This window comes from Rhinolophus sinicus, linkage group LG03 (assembly GCF_036562045.2).
Source record: "Rhinolophus sinicus isolate RSC01 linkage group LG03, ASM3656204v1, whole genome shotgun sequence".
In the NCBI taxonomy this organism is placed as follows: Eukaryota; Metazoa; Chordata; class Mammalia; order Chiroptera; family Rhinolophidae; genus Rhinolophus; species Rhinolophus sinicus.
Window position 1 is genome coordinate 147,861,219 of NC_133753.1, and position 20,593 is coordinate 147,881,811.

General features: G+C 36.4%; 1 protein-coding gene across 1 annotated transcript in view; it reads right to left on the reverse strand.

The window, feature by feature from the left end:
* Positions 1 to 20,593, reverse strand: part of MSH3 (mutS homolog 3) — a 143,459-nt gene that overhangs the window by 109,103 nt on the left and 13,763 nt on the right. Inside the window, exon 8 of the mRNA XM_074328782.1 lies at positions 19,094 to 19,260. Coding sequence (XP_074184883.1) covers positions 19,094 to 19,260 — 167 coding nt within the window. The remainder of the gene's footprint in view (positions 1 to 19,093; positions 19,261 to 20,593) is intronic.

A 20,593-nucleotide genomic window follows, 5' to 3' on the forward strand; every position in this document is an offset into this window, starting at 1 on the left:
GCTCCAATACGTCTTTTGGGGCAAAAATTAATATAAGACCCGGTATTACATTATATCATATCATATCATATCATATTATATAAGACCGGGTCTTAAACTGTAGTAAAATAAGACCAGCTATTCTATTCTATTCTATTCTATTCTATTCTATTCTATTAGACCCGGTCTTATAGTAAGATAAGACTGGGCCTTACATTAATTTTTGCTCCAAAAGACGCATTAGAGCTGATTGTCCAGCTAGGTCTTATTTTCAGGGAAACACTGTAGTCATCCACTTTCTTGTACTTGAACCTGGGAGGTTAGGAGTCCAGGGGACAGAGTGGCTGGAGCCATCCTGCCACCTTGTGGAACACGAGAGAAAGACAAACCCAAGGAGGAGAGGCAAAGAAGAGTCCCTTAAATCCAGCTGTGCCTTATTCTAGCCTACCTTTGAGCTCTTCACTTCCATGAACCAATACGTTCATTTTCAGTTTTAAAATATTCAATGAGAACTCACTAGAAAGTGTGGGGGTTTTGTCAAGAAAAAGAAGCTTTTAGTTGTCCAGAGAAGAAAGTGAACATAATCACACAGGTAGCTTCTTAGAAGATGGAAACCTCTACTGAAGTCCACATGGCCAATTAGTGAACCAAGGTGAGGGAGACCCAACCTTTAATTACAGCTGGTGAATCTGCTTCAGACCAAACCAACAGGCAGACAGAATATATCAGATTTCTGGAGACCAAAGGGACCCTCTCCACCAAGCAGAGGTGAAGGGACGTTAACCAAATTATCACTGGGGATGAGAAATTAAAAGCAAATTTAGGGCCAGAGCCCCTGCAGCATTAAAAAGAGCGGAGGTTAAGAAACACACCAGGACCTACCCCCACAGGACAGGCCTCTTAGCAAGTCAGAGGGAGGACTGAGAGTTTCCTCACTCACTGTGTGAACTCCATGGGGCCTAAGTAAAGCCCAGAAGCCTAAGGCCCAGGAAGTAATCAAGGCCAACATGCGCGGCAGTTGTGCTGCTCAAAAGACTAAGAGAAATGGAAGGTGTTATCTTAATATAAGAAGTCTGTACTAGGGGAAGTCATGTCTTTCTAAACCTTTCTCTAAACTTTGGGTTTTACATTTCCTTCTACAATGCTCATTAGCCTTTTAAGGTAAAGCACTATCTAAAAATGTGTATCTTGTACACCAGACAGGAAAGTACTTGTATCTGCAATGAGGTCAGGAACACTAAGTGTTCAAACTTGGGAAACCAAAGGGAGAAGAAAACATGAAGGGGGAGGGAATAGAAGCAGAAAGCCTAAAGAAGCCATTCATGTCTGCCTATAGTCATGACCTTCCAGTTCTTCTTCCTTGATCCTGGAAATCTTCTCTAAGGATGAATCTCCTTGTAATAGTATTTTAAAACCTCCATGCTTTCTGAATGTTTCAGCCCATCCCAGGCCTGGGGCTTCTCACCACCGATCTACAATTACACACCCCAGCCCTGTTGCGCACATTCTTATTTAACAAGAGGGCCAAGACTCCCCTCCTCTAAGATGCTTTCCCAGAAGAACAACCACATACTAGGAGGGCCTGTGCTTTGCACTTCACACATGGGGCTGTGGTTGGTAAAGTAATACCTTTAGAAATAAAGCTACTTTGTTTTAAGCACACATGCTTTTTGTCAGAAACTTTACTGTCAGGGATAGAAACATAAGTTGTAATACGCATTATAAAGGAATGAAAACTTCATGTAATATTAACCAAAGTAATGTCAAGTATGCAATAACATTAACCCTTTTGAATTCCAGAAGCAGAGGTGAAGGAAGGGGAATGGCTGGTTCTTCGTGTGTTTTTCCTGAGAGGCCCTATAACGCAGTGGTTAAGAGCATATGCTTCAGAGGCAGCACGTCTGCATCAAATCCCAGTTCTGCCACTTACTAGTTGTATAACCCTAGGTGTAACATCTCTCTGCCTCAATTTCCTCATCTATAAAATCTGTATTAGAAGAATAGTAGATTCCTCACAGGGTGTTTGTGAAGATTAAATCAGTCAATAAATATAAAGCCCTTAGAACAGTGCTTAATACATAGTTAGCTATTGTTATTATTAATATTATTACTGCTACTGAACAATGAGAGACAAGAGTAGTCATGTGCTCAAAGGAAAAGGAAAAAAGGAGAGAGGGAGCTTTAGAGTAAACGCAATTGGGCAGGACAGGCACAAATAAACAGCATGTCAGCAACAATGAATATTCTCAGTAGCTACCAAGATATGTGTCTAAAAGCACCTTTTTCAGTCCGAGGAAACATGATGAAGGTGGGGAAAATCAAATGCATGATTTCAGAAACCACAGCCCCTCCCCAAAATACCGCCTCACCTACTACTGATGTTTGAAATGCCTTTAAATAGGCACAAGCATTGTCATTTCACAAGTAGAAACAAAAGGAGCTACTCAAAGGTCCTTACACAGCAGTCTTCAAAGATGAGAAAACAAAAGGTATAGAAAGGCTAATATTATACACTAAGGAGAAAAAGAAATTTCATCCCCTATCCTTATACTATGCCCCAAAATTAAATGAAAACATTTAACAAAGCTAAAAGTAAAAGCTTCTATAAAATTCCTAGAAGAAAACATAAGAGAAAACTTCATGACCTTGACCTTGAAGTAAGCAAAGGCTTCTTAGGACACAAAAAGCACTAACCATAAAAGAAGAAATTGATAAATTTGACTTCCACCAAAATGAAAACCTTCTTGTTTTCCAAGGTCATCAAGAATACTAAAAGTCAAGACACAGACTAGGAGAAAATACAATACATATATCTGACAAAGGATTTTTATTTGGAATGTAGAAAGAATTTTTATAGCTCCATAATCACGCACACAACCCAATTTTTTTAATGGGCAAAGGAAGATTACAGAAATAACCAATAAACACATGAAAACATCGTTGGTCATCAAAGAAAAAGCAAGTTAAAACCAAAATGAAACACCAGTTCATACTCACTATAATGGCTAAAATTAAAAAGACTATAATTGAAAAATAAAAAATTATGTAAAAAAACAAATAAATAAAATGATTAAAATAAAAAGATTGGCAATATGAAGAGTTAGGAAAGATGTGGAGCAGCTACAACTCTCACACCCTGCTGGTGGGAGTGTATAATTGGGGAACTGCTTTTGAAAAACTTGGTTTGGCCGATTCTTACAGTTAAATACACGTACATATTTACCCACACAGCCCGACAATCTCCTATTTACCTCAAATAAAAACATACTCGTATGTGCCATAAAAAGACTAGCACACAAATGTTCTTAGCAGCTTTACTGAAAGTAGCCAAAAACCCAAATGTTCAGCTAGTGAATGGATGAATAAATGTTGGTGTACTCATACAATGAAATACTACTAAACAACAGAAAGGCACAAACTACTGATAAACTCATCAATAGGGTGAATTTCACAGGCATTATGCGGAAAGGAGCTGGACACCAAAGAGTACATACTGTAATGATTCCATGCATATGAAATTCTAAAAGATTCTAAACTATTCTATAGTGACAGAAATCAGATCATTATTTGCTTGGAGTAGGAGATGGAAGTGAAGTTAAAATGACTGCAAAGAGGTACAGAGAACTTTCTGGAAAGATGAAAATATTCTACTTCTTAATTGAGGTAGTGATTATATTGATGTATGTATTTCTCAAAATTAATTGATGTATCCACATAAAATGCATAAATTTTTTGCATGTAAATCATATTTGATTAAAGTTAATGAAAACTAAAACTTTTGATATTTGTCATATAATTTACAGTTGCAATGTTTCTGTTAAAAAGATATCTGAACAATTAGACTAATAAATTCCTGTGCAAATGAGTATTCCAAACACATTTTGGGGAGTAAGATTTTACTCTAATATTTTTTCAGCCAAAAACAATGGTGTAGAGAAGTAACTCATTTGAAGAAAGAATATTTAGCTTCAAAAAGTACATTCCATATTTATATGCATTAAGATTATCATAGTTTAAATGTCATCCACTATATATATATATAAATATATATATATATAATTTACCTTGTGTCCTGTGTGTATGTATGTATATATCGTACAATCATCCTAACACAGAATAAATTTTCAAAATAATTTATGCTTCCTGTGGTTCAAAAAACTGTTTTCAATTGCAAAGCCACAAAATTATTACCTGACATTATATTTGTCTTTGAGAAAAAGCAAAAGAAACCCTACTTTTCTAAAAACTCCAAAGATTTATGTAATCCTAAAGAGGACAATCAACATTAAAACATTCTCAAATCAGTGTAAATACCCTCAAATATTTTTTTTCATTCATGATTAAAAGCATTTTCTCAGCAACAGACAAAATCAAGACTACTTCACTCAGATCATAAACCTTTTGAATTCATTAACAAGCTCATCCCTGCCTCAGAGAACCTACAAAAACTAATCTTCTTAATGTTTTTCTCTATAAATACTAACTCTTAACATTATACCAAGAAAGAGTTGCTTCAAAAAAATGCATATATATATATCAACAAACTGACTATCTGGAATTCATAGGACAATGAATAAAAAATAAAACGCAAATAACACACTAGGCAATTGGTTTTTCCTTTTCAATTCAGTCAACAAATCTTCGCTGTGCAAAGTGCTATGGGGACAAATGGAGAAAAAAGAAAGTGAACTGTATTGAAATGGGTTGAACTGTGTCCCCCTAAAATTCATATGTGGAAGTCCTAACACCCAGTACCATGCTAGAGATAGGGTCTTTACAGAGGTAATCAAGTTTAAGCGAGGTCATTAGGGTGGGCCCTAGTCCAATATGACTAATGTCCTCATAAAAAGGTGAAATTTGGACATAGAGACACACATAGAAGGAAGACGATATAAAGAGACATAGGAAGAAGATGGCTGTCTACAAGCAGAGAGAGAGGCCTGGAACAGATACTTCCTACATAGCTCTTAGAAGGAACCAACTCTGCTGACACCTTAATTTTGGACGTCCAGCCTCCAGAACCGTGCAACAATAAAGATCTGTTTTTTAAGCCACTGCATCTACATACTTTGTTAGAGCAGCCTTAACAAACTCATGTGCCATACTAAAAGGCTCAACATCTTTTTGGAGATGCTTATAAACACATGACTAGAATGTAGAATGCCAAGAGGATTGGGAAGAATGCTGAGGTAGTATCAGCCAATTCTAAGTGTGTAAATATTCCGACCATGGCTGATTTAACTATCAAAGCTTTAGCAACCTGAGAGAACATTCCATCCTTACAAACCCACTGCAAGTCAGCTCCAGCACAGACCAAAAACGCAGGCATCAGTAATTAATATCCACAGGTGATTCCATATTACAGCCAAGGTTAGAAACACAACTAAAAAAAGTAGGGCAGCTTCATAAAAGCAGTAAGATTGTTAGGATATAGAATATTTTAAAAGTTAGATGGGATAAACACACTGCACAATGTCAGGATAGCTTACAAATGGTAGAAAAATAAATGATGAATGAAAAGTTAAGACCTAACATTTACTGAGCACTTACTATGTTCCGGGTACTGCTCAAAGCCTATTAGATGTATTACATTAACTAATTTAATCTTCACTACAATTCTCCGAAATAGTTCCACTATTACACATTTATTTTTGAATAAGGAAGGTTAAGATCCACAGCTAATAAGCGAGGAAGCTAGGATTCAAACACAGGATGTCTGGCCCCAGACTCAGTCCACAGACTGATGGAGAAACTGACCTTAAAATGATTCCCTGCCACGTGGAACTGACCTAAAATGGTGGCCCGAGCGGAGAGAGAAGTCTCCAGCCTAAGCCCCAGCCCACTTCCCCATAACCCCCTCCAAGCCACACCCCGAGCCAATTACCAGACAACACCTACCCCTTCCCCAACTCAAAGAAGTCCCCAACCAATAAAAACCTGCTCAAAACCTTGCTAGGGGCTCAGTCTTTGGGAAGGATCCCGCTGAGCCCGCCAGGGTAATAAAGCTGACCTTCCTAACTCTCTGAGTGCCGCTTGGGTTCTTTCCAGTCCTGGTGTCCGTAACAAGACCACTTGTTCTGAGCCATCTCTCATTGTGTGTGGCATCTTTAGAGCAATTAGTCTGGTGCAGCTAGAGCCCAAGGCTAGGGAAAAAGTGTGGCCTCGGATATGTTATCTTACACAAGCAATGGGTTTGCAAATCAAACTTTTGTAAAATGGATCATTTTAAGCCTTTTTGCATAACTTGGTTATTTAAATGCATCAAATCAAATGAGAATTAAAAATTCCTAAAAGTCAGCAAGTGAAAATCTCTCTGTAAAACAAAATCACCACCTCCTTATCTTGTGTCTAAGCTCTGATTTTTATACGTAAGGGTTGCTTAGCAGGCAAAAAGCACTTACAATCACTTAAGAGCAATCAGCATGGCCTAGGACCTCTGAGAACAAAAGCAGGCAAATCATACAGATTCCCTAAGCCACAAAGAAAATTCTGGAAAACGAGGCTGCACTCACTGAGCACCTGGAGCACAGGCAGCACCGAGCAGGAAAAGCACACGTTTTCCACTTTTGAGGTTAGAAGACAGATACCCACAAACCCTTCACATCACCACAGCCCCAGGGGACTACTGAATTTCAGCCCTGTTTTCTACAGTGAGCCAATACTTAACTTGAAATTGTAGTTTTTAAATAATCATTCTTTATGTCTATATGTTTGCAGAGCATTGCAATCTATCAGTTGACAAAGGCAGTGTTTTAGTATATAAGATAATGGCAGGAGGGAGTAAAACACATGTCCCCTAAGTAAAATCTATGCATTGTTAGTACAGAAGAAAACGTAAAGTGAGGGAAATATGGAAGCAAGAAGCAAGATGGAAGCTTCTCTCCTAGAAGCACAGAGCCTAAGGACCTTTCCTCTGCAGCCCCAGAAGGACGGGATGTGATGAGAGGCTGAGCTCTGTGTCTCACTGTAGCAGTAAGTAGGTGGGGAGGAGGCAGAATATAACAATCCACCTGCAGGCCAAGCTGTTCCCACTGCTCCCTGGCAAGCAGAAGAAACAGGATTTTATTCTGTATGAGTGGGCAATCTCTTGTCTTACTCAATTTAATCACCCACAAATAAACTTTGTGATATGCGGGGGCCGGTAGTTAAGAGTTACATAAAAGACTGTAAAGTATACTTACCTATAAGGTAATTCATACATAAATGATACCCTGACTTAGCAACTAGAAATTGCTCATCCTTAAAAGGGTCAGTAATCACTTTATCAAGTGGGAACCACAACTAGTATTTACATTCCTATTTGCAAAACAAGTTACGTCTACTTACATAGTATTAAACACCTGTCATTTTTCAGCTAGTTTGAAAAACGAGGCAGGAGAAACTGAGCATCCAAGGAACAGAGGCAGTAGTCTGACCTAATATCAGCAAACAGCTACTGATTGACAAAAAGTTCTTTAAAGCCAGAATCCATGATAAGGAAAACATTTTACATCGTAACCCACATATTGGTAGTGTATTAATAGCACTCTTTCTTTGCTACTGTAACACATTACTACAAACTTAGTGGCTTACAATAATATGCATTTATTATCTTTCAGTTCTTAGGTCAGAATTATGACACTGGCCTCACTAACCTCAAGGTGTCAGCAGGGTTGTGTTCTTTCTGGAGGCTCTTAGGAGAAAATGTGGTTCCTTGTCTTTCCCAATTTCCAGAGGAAGTCTAAATTCCTTAGCTCATGGCTTCTTCCTCCATCTTCAAAGCCAGAGTTGGTGGATCAAACACTCACATTGCATCCCTCAGAGCTCTTCTTCCTTCCCTTCTTTCACATTTAAAAGTCTCTTATGAATAATTGGGCCCACCTGGATAATCCAGGGTAATCTCCCTATCTTAAAATCATCTGAGTAGCAACCTTAATTCCATCTGAAAATTAATTTCCTTTTGTCATTTAACCTCACACATTTACAGATTCCAGGAATTGGGATGTGGATATCTTTGGAGGACCATCATTCTGCCTACAATAGATAGATAGATAGATAGATAGATAGATAGATAGATAGATAGATAGATACACACACACATGCTATTTGACCACCTGTGCCTATTTCCTCATTTATAAAAAATGCATAAATTATACAGTAGTTACTATATAATAAAGGTAACTAATTCAAAGTGTTGATGTGAAGATTACGTGAGTTAATGCGAGTAATGCTCATAGAATATACCTGGCATATAGTAAGAGCGTCATTAACTATTATTTACAAATTTTTATTTCATCTTTGTTTCAACTTTTCTCTCATTATGAAATGTGATTTCCCAACACCTGTCTAGTTATGTGTTACCTATCCTTTCTTTTTTGTCTAGGCCGTCTCTTGCGTGAAGCTTCCCTACATTCTATTACACTGCGCTGTCTGGTACAGTAGCTACTAATCACATGTGGCTACTGAGAACTTGAAATGTAGCTAGTCAGACCTGAGAGATGCTGCAAATACAGTGGATTTTGGAAAGTTAGTATATAAAAAAAGAATACAAAGAATTATTATATAAAAAATAATTACAGATTTCTGTGCTTGCCATAGATTAAAGGGTGCCTCATGAAAATAATAATAATTATTATTAAATTTTGAAATATTTTTGATATGTTGAATTAAATAAAACATATTATTAAAATTAATTTCCCATGTTTACTTTTTTTAAAGACTTTTTTTTAATTGGGGAAGGGGAACAGGAATTTATTGGGGAACAGTGTGTACTTCCAGGATTTTTTTCCAAGTCAAGTTGTTGTCCTTTCAATCTTAGTTGTGGAGGGTGTCATTCAGCTTCAAGTTGTTGAACTTTCAGTCTTAGTTGCGGAGGGTACAGCTCAGCTCCAGGTTCAGTTGCCACTGCTAGTAACAGGGGGCGCAGCCCACCATCCCTTGCGGGAGTTGAACCAGCAACCTTGTGGTTGAGAGGATGCGCTCCAACCAACTGCACCAACCAGGAGCTCAGCGGCAGCTCAGCTCAAGATGCCGTGTTCAATCTTAGTTGCAGGGGGTGGAGCCCACTATCCCTTGCGGGACTCGAGGAATTGAACTGGCAACCTTGTGGTTGAGAGCCCACTGGCCCATGTGGGAATTGAACCAGCAGCCTTTGGAGTTAGGAGCATGGACCTCTAACCACCTGAGCCACCGGGCCGAACCCCGTGTTTACTTTTTTAATGTGACTACCAAAAAATGTAAAATTACTGTGACTCACATTTGTGGGTCACATTGTATTTCTACTGTGTAGTGCTGCTCTAGATAGCATTATTCTCTCCATCCCGTGCACTCTCTCAGTTCTTAGTTTGCTTCTCTATCACACACTGTACCAACCTGCTCTGTATTGGAGAGATTAGTGTATGTGCTGGCTCTGCAAACAGACTGGTAGCCCTTAATGGGGTCTTTTCCCTCATGGATCTTTTCATCTCAATAAAATCCATGGTGACTGCACACTGAGTGCCTGCGCAGCTGAATGGACAGGGAAACATTCCTCAGCTGATACGTTATTTGTATACATCATTTGATTTATTGTTAACAGGAACGCCCAGAAATCAGTTTGTCCCTATTTAAAGCAACTTTAAAAACAGGATTAGGATGTATTAGCAAATGGAAAAACAAAGTTTCATAAAACAATACTCAGCTTATTACATACAATGCACTCATCTATCTTCAACTCTATACTATTCTATCCGTTTTTTTAAGTGGTCATTGCACCTTTCATAATCCACTAGGATGTCCTAGGAACTTGCCAGATGACACTGATGGAAAGAGTCCTAGGAACTTGCCAGTTTTCTGAACTGCCGGGGTGTGGGGAGCTCCCAAGCAAATCTGGGGAAACGTCATTAACCTCAGTATTATGTATATTAAATAGAATTATACATTAAATCAAATACTAGACAGGTGATTTTCTTAAAGAAGGAGAGAAGAGAAGGAAAAAGGGAGGGAGGGAGTAATAGGGTGGGAGAGAAGAAAAATGGGATAGCGGAGAAAAACATACCAGGACTTCACAGACTTTTATTGCTAGAGGGATCAAGACTTGGGCTAGGGGCTAAAAAGAACACACAAGAGGATGGGAGGGAGAACAAATTCTTAGCCTGAAAACAAGAGATAAGAGAATAATATCACAATAATCAGGACAAATAATGGAAATGGTTATTCTACAAGCGTTTGCTAAGAAATCTCCCCTCAGCAGGAGGTTTGATAGGAAGGAGTCATTGAAAAGACTAATGGATAAGTGTAAGTCCACAACGTTCAGAGATAAGCAAGCCCAGAGGGGCTCTGAACCAAACAAGCCTCAAGTTTCTGATTTAAGGTAGATAGTGAAAGGAAACTCTGCTAGAAAGGAAGAAAGTGAAAGTAACCTCTCTGAATTATGGAGGTGGAAAAAAATGTTTTTGAAGAGATTCTAAGGACAAAGGCTACCTGTAATAAGAGTTCTATTGAGATGTTTGTATTTTATTTTGCTATTGGTTTATATCTTAATAATAGTAAAAGGTGGGCTTATCAGAACTAGGGATCTAGTGGGCTTTGCCACTTACTACCTTGGTGATCTTGTAACTTCGGAATAAAATGTTTTAGTTAATTAGGACATTTTATGCAGTTAAATCTTCAACCCCAAATGAATAGGTGTATTTACAAAAACAGAAGTAGTAAAACATCTGCACTCTCACACAATTGCTTCCGAACTTTCTATTTAAACAGTCTGGCCCTGCCTTGATAGTTGTCTATAATAATCAGTAAGGTCATTCGTACGGACTCCTCAAATGCTGTTTCTTCCTATTCAACTATTACCGCGTTTCCCCGAAAATAAGACCTAGCCAGACAATCAGCTCTAATGTGTCTTTTGGAGCAAAAATTAATATAAGACTCGGTCTTATGTTAGATAAGACCTGGTCTTACATTATAGTAAAATAACACTAGGCCTTATATTAATTTTTACTCCAAAAGACGCATTAGAGCTGATTGCCCGGCTAGGTCTTATTTTTGGGGAAAATACTATCAATAAACCTATTATATTTATGCTGTTCAAGTAGAGATATTCCTGTAGAGTTACACTCAATGAAATGCACAGGAGGTTCCTTTTTTAGATAAGCCCCATAGCAAACACTTGTAGAATAACTATCACCTATTAATTTGTCATTTGAAGACCTGGATTTTCATATATATGTATTAAGCACACCAATTAAAAGTGTTAACTAGATATATAAAAACTATCGGTACCAAGAAAACTACTCAAAATACAATGGCATTTCCACCATAGAAGGAATTAATATATTTTTTAAAAGGAAATCAATATAAAACAGATTTTTCTTAAGACAACTTTCTCTTTAATGTTTTCCTAGAGACAAACATTTCCTACTGTGTATAATAAGATATATATTGGCTACTTAATTCACTTTCATCTCTACTACCACAATCAATTTTTTAATTCTAAATTTTCCAAATAGTAAAGTGAAATTATTATATAATAAATATAATGAACCAGAATGACACAGGAGTGAACTTTATATTTATCTTCTAGTCTAGAAACAAGGAATGAGAAAGATGAGAAAGAACAGAAAGACGGGGGGGAAAAAAGATGTCCTATGAGCAGAAAAGATTTAAAGTGCCAAAGATGAGGGGACCTTGTTATCATCAATATCAATCTTTAAAATAATTACTTAACTCCTTGTCCAGAATAACTTAACCATGTAGATTCTATTAATATTTACCGTAAGGGTATGTTAGGAAGCTTAAACAAACTAATTTAAAGTTAATTTTTTTTATATATTTTTTGAAGAATACAAACAACAAGGAAGAAATGATAGGGAATTAATATGGCTTCAAAAGAAGTAAATGAGTTGGCTACATCCATACCGTTTAGATACACATTTATCCTTATATATGTTATATGTATAAATTTCCAGCTACTCCAACAATCTATGTTTACAAAACCCAAATCGTTTTTCCTAAGAAAAACAAATGGGAAATACTCATTATTCTCCTTATCCTAAATGTCACTTGTTTCATCATTGATTCATCAAGCATGTATTAAGTACCTACTATATTCGAGCTACACTGATAGGTGCTGGGCACACAAAAGATCATTATGATATTGTTTCTACCACCGCCATCCTTCCTCAGTCTTTTTCCCAGGAAATTTTTTTTCCAACCTTTCTTTAATATTGCTTTCTCTCCATTGTCTTACCCTTGATTCTCTTTCACTTACATTACCTTTCTCCCCAAACCCCACATCTGTCCTGCCTCAGGCTGCCATGCACACCCTGGCAGAGCTGCCAACCAAACTAGCTTCTGCTCTCTAGGAAAACCATACTCTCTCACATCCCCATCTTCCTTCCTGTCATTCTTCAGTCTCAGTTCTGGAAGACTCTTTTGGGAAGCCTCACCTAACTTCTTCAAGCATAAGGCTGGCATTCTAATACTACCAGTCACACCGTAAGACCTTAACAATCTGTACCTGCACTGTAATTGTTTATTTTCATGACTACTATCCCTTAGACTGTAAGAATCTGGAAGGTAGGGATCTTATTCATTTTTATATCTTCACCATCTAATAATGAACTTGGCAAACAGCAAGCACCCAATAAATGTTTTTAAGAATGAATGTATAATATTATGCAAATCAGAGGATGTATCAGTAAGTTGAGAACCTACTGGAAACATCTATCAATACAGATTTTTTTAGGAATAAGAAAAAAATAATCAAATAAAACTTACCGCTAGCTAGCTAAATTAATAAAATAAACTTGAAGGAAGAATAAAATACCTTAATCAGAAAGGTAAGCTATTATGAAAAATGGAAAGTAACCCATCTTCAGGGAGTTTCAATGCCATTTCTAGGCCTCAAATTAACATCCCTATTTCTCTAAAACTCTGGTTTAGATTCTTTTTTTCATTCAAGCAATGGTCCCATTTACAAGGTGATCACAAAATATGGTGAATGTTTAAATAAAATATTTACTACAGTAAAAGACACACTGCCATTCATCCCCCTCAAAATACACCCCCTCACTTCGAATGCACTTATCTCATCATTTTTGCCACTTTTTGAAGCAGTTCTGGAAGTCCTATTTCACGAGTGTCTTTAGTTGCACTGTCATGGCTGCCTCCATGTCCTGAATTGATTCAAAATGTTTACATTTCAGGGTCATTTTGGCTTTGGGGAAGAGCCAGAAGTTGCACAGTGCCATATCTGGTAATTAAGGTAGATGAGGACACACCATAATGTTTTTATTTGACAGAAATCTGCTGTACCAGAAGCGATGTGTGACACGGAGCCTTTCCACTGTGATCACAAAATACGGTGAATGCTGCTGAGTGCCATCCAACAGAAAGGCAGGGATCTTCAATAGGGAATCGGCGCGTCGAACCTTAGTAACAGTGTGTGACAAATTTCAACTTGCTGGGTGCAGTCAGTCAAGTGTGAGCTACGGTTGAGAGAAGGTATGTCTTCAAGTGTGCCGTAAATCATCCTCCATCATGACAATGTTCCATGTCACACATCGTTTCTGGTATATGGCAATTTCTGTCAAATAAAAAACATTACGGTGTGTCCTCAACCACCTTATTCACCGGATCTGACACTGTGCGACTTCTGGCTCTTCCCCAAAGTCAAAATGATTCAGGATATTGAGTCAGCCACAACAGCGCAACTAAAGATACTCAGGAAAGAGGACTTCCAGAACTGCTTCAGAAAGTGGCAAGAACGATGGGTTAAGTGTGTTTGAAGTGAGGGGGATATTTTGAGGGGGATTAATGGCAATGTGTCTTTTACTGTAATAATTTTTTTTTTATTTAAACATTCACCATACTGTTTGATCACACCTCATACGTTGGATTTATTTTTAACACACATACAGAATCAAAATGACAAGACAAATGTGACATATATAGCCCCTACAATGTGCTCCAACACATTTTCCTAACTTAAGTGATTCCCCCTCCACCTTCAAATATGTTGCCACATCTACAAGCACATTACTACTACAATCCAATAGTTTTTGTTAAATCAACCCGCATTTTTTTAACTCAAATATCAACTTAAAGATTCTTTCTACAACCTAAAAAATTTATGAAATCACAGGTTTAATTTACTAATTGCACATTTTAGTACACCATAAGTAAATATTTAACTATGAAAGTAAAAAATGTTTATTTGTGAACCACTTAGAATTCTATCAGGTAAGTAAGTAAACCAGGTTCAACTTGGCTCTACCTGTTCAACCCACCTACTAACCATCCCTGCTCCAGAGTCATTCCTCTTTCACCCTCGGACTCTGCCCATGACTTATGCCCTTCTCTGGTGCTGTGAATTCAGTTGGTACTGAGTTTCCTTTAAGTACTTTTCATTTTTAACTGTAATACTTAATTTTTTTTATAACAAGCAAGGAAGGAGAAACTTCATAAGAAAGTAGTATGACTTAATCATCATGACAGCATTCTGAAACTACATTTAATTACAAAACTGGTACTTATTAAAGTTGTTAAAAAGTTCTTACTTATAAAATTATTTCAACTATCATAATGGAAATCTCAAAAAAGAAAAGCAGAATTTCCCATTATATCACCTTAATGTAAATTTTGTAGTTGATCTTTTTAAAGGGCTCTGTATATATTCTCAAGACAAACAGGAAGGGTAACAATCAAGATAATAAGACTGATTTCCTAAGATTCAAACTGAAATCTTATAAACATATTTAAATAAAGTTAATTAACCTAAGAAAAATTGGTAGTTTATCATTATTTAGAAATAAAAAGTTTAGCTTAGTACCACCTTTTACTTACAGTTAGTCTAAGTTACCTTATAATACAAAGTAAGTAAGTCTATACCTTGAGGAATAAGAATAAATGTGAGGTTTCAGTAGTCTTTAAATTGTAATCCACAGACTACAAAATCCTTTAGAGACCTCTTGTGGTCAAAGTTAAGAATACAAAAAAAAAAAACCCAAATATGTATGTACTTTAAAATGTAAATTCTATAATTCCAAGCCATTCTTCTACCTTTTTTTCACACAGCTTTATTTCTTCAATATTAATAAAATATCAATCAGTAACTGACAAAAACTGCTATTTTTACCTTCAGGTTTACAGCAAAAGAAAAAAGGGATTCTAAGATTAAGACACAAGAATCTACCTATCATTTTAAAATGGACAAGGTGATACCACCAAAAACAAAATTTTCTCCTCGAAAATTCAATGCTATACTGTTTATTGGTAGTAAATACAGAACAGAATTTTGGCAAGCTATGTTATTCATACCTACCTAATTAAAAGCTTTCTCTATCCCCATTACTGATTTTTTTTTCCTTTTCTTTTTTATTGTGGCTGGATTTGTACATCAGATTAATAAAGGCTAAGTTTATGGCAGCCGAAATGGAACCATTAGTACTCAGGGGAGAAATTAAGGTAGGACCACACCTCACACAGTAAAACAAAATAAAGAAAAAGTGATTTAAAAGTTGAACACTACAAATTAAATTAAAAGAAAAATAAATTGACTAAAATAAAATGTAGATGATTACTGAAGTATTCTCAGAATGGGGAGAGATCTAAGTATAAAAATAATGGAATGCTACCTTAAGCGTGGAGGACTTAATTGGTCCAGGCTACTAAAAACACATAGATACAATGAATTAAAACACAGTATCATCAAAAATGTTTTTTAAATACAGCCAAAAAAAAAAAAAGGAAATCCCCAAGGGCCAAAAACAATATGAGAAACAGCTGTATGTGGAAGATGACATCATAAAGGGCTATGCACAGAGAGCAAAATAAGAAGGTCCAACATACTTCTTTTGGTAGAGTTCCAGAAGAGAACGGAGGAGAGGCAGTATTAAAAGAATGGCTGATAGGAAAAGAAAAAGAATAGCTTTGCTATTGAGAACTTTCTATGCTACTCATTATTTGAAGCACTTCACCTATAATTGATTTAATAATCCTATGAGGTAAGCACTCTTATCCCTATTTTAAAGAAAAGGAAACTGAAGGGCAACACAGTTGAGTAATTTACCCGCAGTCACTATGAGGAAGAGCCAATTCTCCAACCCTAATCCTACGTCACAATTGCCACACTATTTGACCATTTGACTTTAGAATCTCCACTAATCCATTCTGTCCTTAGATATAGACTAGTTTTAGACACCCCAAGAAATATGCATTAACTTGTGACTTTGCTTAGTCTGATATGCAAATAAAATAAAAATTACATGTGGTCGGGAAAACACAGGAAAAATTAATACTCTCAATGATAACCAGAAAAGTGCAAATTAATACAAGACAAAGGCAGCCAGGTAGAAACTGTACTAGTCAGGGGGATCACTTCCTTAATTATATAAATGTCTAACCACTATGCCGTACACCTGAAATTAATATAAAATGAGTGTCAACTGTAATTGAAAATTTTTAAAAGGGGAAAAAAAGGTGAAGGGAAATAAGAAATTCAAATTTTCAGGTATAAAACAAATAAGTCATGGGGATGTAATGTACAGCACAGGGAACATAGTCAACAATATTGTGATAGCGTGGTACGGCGTCAGATGGTAGCTGGACTTAGGATGATCACTTCTTTAGGTCTATAAATGTTGAATAACTATGATGTACACCTGAAACTGATATAATATTGTATGCTGGCTATATTTTAATAAAAATCTTTAAAAAAAAGAAAGAAAGAAACAAGACAAAGACAGTCATGGAATTTGGAAAACCCACATATGACACTCAAACTATCTTTGGTATGTCAAATGGTTCTTAAACCTCATTTGATGAATAAACATTTAGGAATATCACCAGGCAATACTGTCTGCCAGCCAAATAATTCAGTTTTAGCAATATCTTTGTGGAATATTTTGATACTGTATTGAATTTTGCCTTTATTATTTTATTAAAATAATCAGAAATGAAAGTGTTAGATCAAATGATCAACTTTAGTCTCAATTACATTTAACACTTGAACATGTGTTTGAACTGTGCAGGTCCCCTCATACATAGATTTTTGTTTTTCAATAAATACAGTCAGCCTCCATAGCCACAGGTTTCACATCCACAAATTCCACCAATCCCGGATTGAAAACAGTATTTTCGATCCAAAGCTGGAAACCTGAGGATGTGGAGGGCTGACTGTACACATTATTCTATACCATATTCTATACATACACCCGTGGGTTTTGGTAACCATGGGGGATCCTGGAACCAGTGCCCCACAGATATAAAAACTTAATGAACTGTGGTTAGGTTTGGGGGGAGTCAAAAGTTATGCAGCAGATTTCTGACTACAGGGGTGAGATTGGTGCCCTTAATCCCCGCATTGTTCAAGGGTCAACTGTATATCTGAATTAAGCAAATATACAGTGAGTTATAAAGAAAAATGAAAACCAAAGACATGAAATATTAGAAATAAAGTTTTAGAAAACCATGTTTAAAAAAATTAAAACATTTAAATCTTTTAGCTCTTTGAGAGCAATACCCCTTAAAAGTCTACACTCTTTTAATTACTCAAGTTTGAACTCACTGTCAGAAAAGGATTAAGAACAAAATAAGGGAACTTGATGCAGAATTTTCCATCTATCCAATTGGCAGAGATTATTTAAATAATCACCCCGAATGTTAGCAAGGGTTCAAACAACTCTCTTATAATATAGTAGTGGAAGTATAACTTGATATTACCAATCCTAGCAAGCAATCAAAAGCTTTATAAATATTTATACCCTCTGACCCAGTAAGTCCACCTTTTAGGAATTTAACTTAAGGAAATAGAAATACACACAAATATTTCTATGCATGGATATTCATTATAGCAATATTTATAATACTGAATAAATGAATGCAAAATCAAAGGGGAATAAATTATGATCCATTCATATGACAGAACGTTATCTAGTCATTTGGTTTTCACGAGTACCCACTGAAATAGTAACAGATTAAATGATGTTCTCTAGGATTTATTTCAAATAAATAATCCAAGCAGGGAGGGAGTAAGGGGCATGGATGAAATGAGACTGGCTGAGGTGAAAAATGTTGAAGCTGGTTGACAGATTCATGGGGGTTCACTATATTATTTAGTATAATTTTGTATATGATTGAAAATTTCCATAATAAAGTAAAAAATATATGGGAAATTTTAGGTAAATAAAAAACAGGATATAAAATTGATTTTGCAATATGAATCCAAGTTCATAAACAAAAAAAGGTGAAATGCATACATGAAAATAATATACCAAAGTGTTTAATAGTAATTATCTCTGGGTAGGAGGATTTGACTTAGTTTTATCTTTTTTTTGTAACTCCCAACTTTTCCTAAATAAATATGGATTAGTGTTATAATCAGAAAAATATATTATGAACGCTACTTTGAAAGACATTCAAATCAAATGAAAAAGGAACATTCTTAACTCTAAGAACAAAGAAACATATGGAACTTCACTTAATCAATTAGTTTGATTTTCTAAGTGATTTGTCAACCTACTAAATGAAAATCCTTATGGGATCTCCTGTGTAGTCTAAAGCCCAAATTCCTCAAATACAAAGTCCTCTTCACTGGATCCCCAGCCACCTTTCCGGTCTCTTCTCCCACTACACTCCTCCCGGCGGCAGGCACGTTCATGCTTGTCACTTAATACATCACGCTTTTTGAATCCAGTTAGGTACGTTCACATCTTCCTCTCCTGTTAGGTTATAAACTCTGCCAGACACAGACCACACCATATCTTCTTCACATACTGCCTCATAAATAAGAGGTGTGACCTTAGACCTAATAAATAAAACTCATGGACATAGCCACAAATTGAAATCTGTAGCACTGATACAGCGTTGTCAAAATTATATAAACTTTCTAAGAAATGAACTTTAAACAGTATCTCCAGAAATGGAACATTAATTACCAAATAATCCCATTAAACCCCTTAAAAACAAAATCAACTTCTAAAATCCCACATGAAGGTAACAGTACGGGTCATTCCGTTTTTCCTTTTTGAAATTTCTACTACTACCGTTGAAATATTTTTATAAGTAAAAACTTTTTAACAAGCTTAACAAGTACCAAGTTTGGAATTAGACCTCAGTTTCAGAATTAGCATTATTCTCCAGTGATGTGCCACCTTACCTAACAGCTGTGGCTCTGTGGACGAGCATCTCTGTTTGCTCTGACAGGTGTGATGGAAGCAGCAGCTCCACTGGCTGCAGGCACAGTATCCGGGTTTCCAGCTCTGAACGGGAAGCAGAGTCCTGGAAACTATCAAACACAACCTCACCTGTGGCAGGCTGCACTCCCTGAAAGCAAATAGAAATATAATGTCACAAAAAATATTTTTTCCTAGTTATAACTATGACACAGCATAAATAAACATGGAAACAGCAAAGATGATATACTCACTAGGATGTATTCCATTTCTAAAGTGTTTGAAAACCTGTCTGCTTTCCAAGAAGTCAGATTCACCAATATCTAAACTACGCTAGATGGGATTTTAGAGGGACACCGTGAGTCCAAGTCCGGGATCTAGCAAACCTGATGGAGTGACTGTGACAAGTCACCAAATCCTCAGGTTCCTTCTCTCTCAGTGGGAATAAACCAGCCTACTTCCCTCATAGGGTTGTTGAAAGGGTCAAATTAGAAAACAAACATAAATGCTTTATGAACTGTAAAGCACTGCACAAATACCAATGGTCACCACTAAAAGTAGTAAGTGACATATTCCTAGTAACCTGGCCACACAGTAGTAGTAAATTACTATTTCATTACATAAAATTAAGTAAAGAGCATAATTTTACCAAAAAAAAAAAAAAAATCAAATATAACAAACTGAATGAACCGCAAGTAGACAGTCTATCCAGGGAAACAACCATGATAACTAAAAGCCACCTCCTATCATCCCAAGACAATAATAGCAAAGATAAGCTGGAAAAGATCATGGTTTGAAAGAGATGCAAAGAGTTGTTAAATAATTTGCCCACGGTCACAGGGCCATAAAGTCTCAGAACCTAGGTTTACGTGGTCTGACTCCACAGGCCACAACTTTATCCACTACAGATGCTTAAGAAATGCATGGGGCTGGTTACAGACCGTATTAGCTAACGGGAAGAAAAATAACCAATCCCTACACTCATACGCTGCTAAGGGAAAATAAACTGACACAATCTCTTTTGAAAACAGTCTGGCATTTTCTAGGGAATGCCATAACGCAACAATTTCTCTCCTAAGTACATACTCTTGAAAAACTCAGATGTATACCAGAAGACATACATACCAGAAGACATGTACAAAAAGGTTTATAGCAGCATTCTCTGTACAACCAAAACTAGAAGGAACCCACATGTACATCAACAGAGGAACAAACAAACTGTAGTTTATAAAATGAAATACATTACAATTGACAATGAAAGAAATGCTACAGGTACATGTAAATAAGTAAATAAATCTCATATTCAAATAGTAGTTTGTAAACAAAAGAAGACCCCAAAAATTACACAGGTCTACATTTGTATATAGTTTAAGGTGGTACAACTGGAACTAAATGAAAGGAAATTATCACAGAACTCTGGATTACAATTATTTCTGGAGGGAAGGGGGCCTTCTGTAGGCAGTGTTGTATTTCCTGACCTGAGT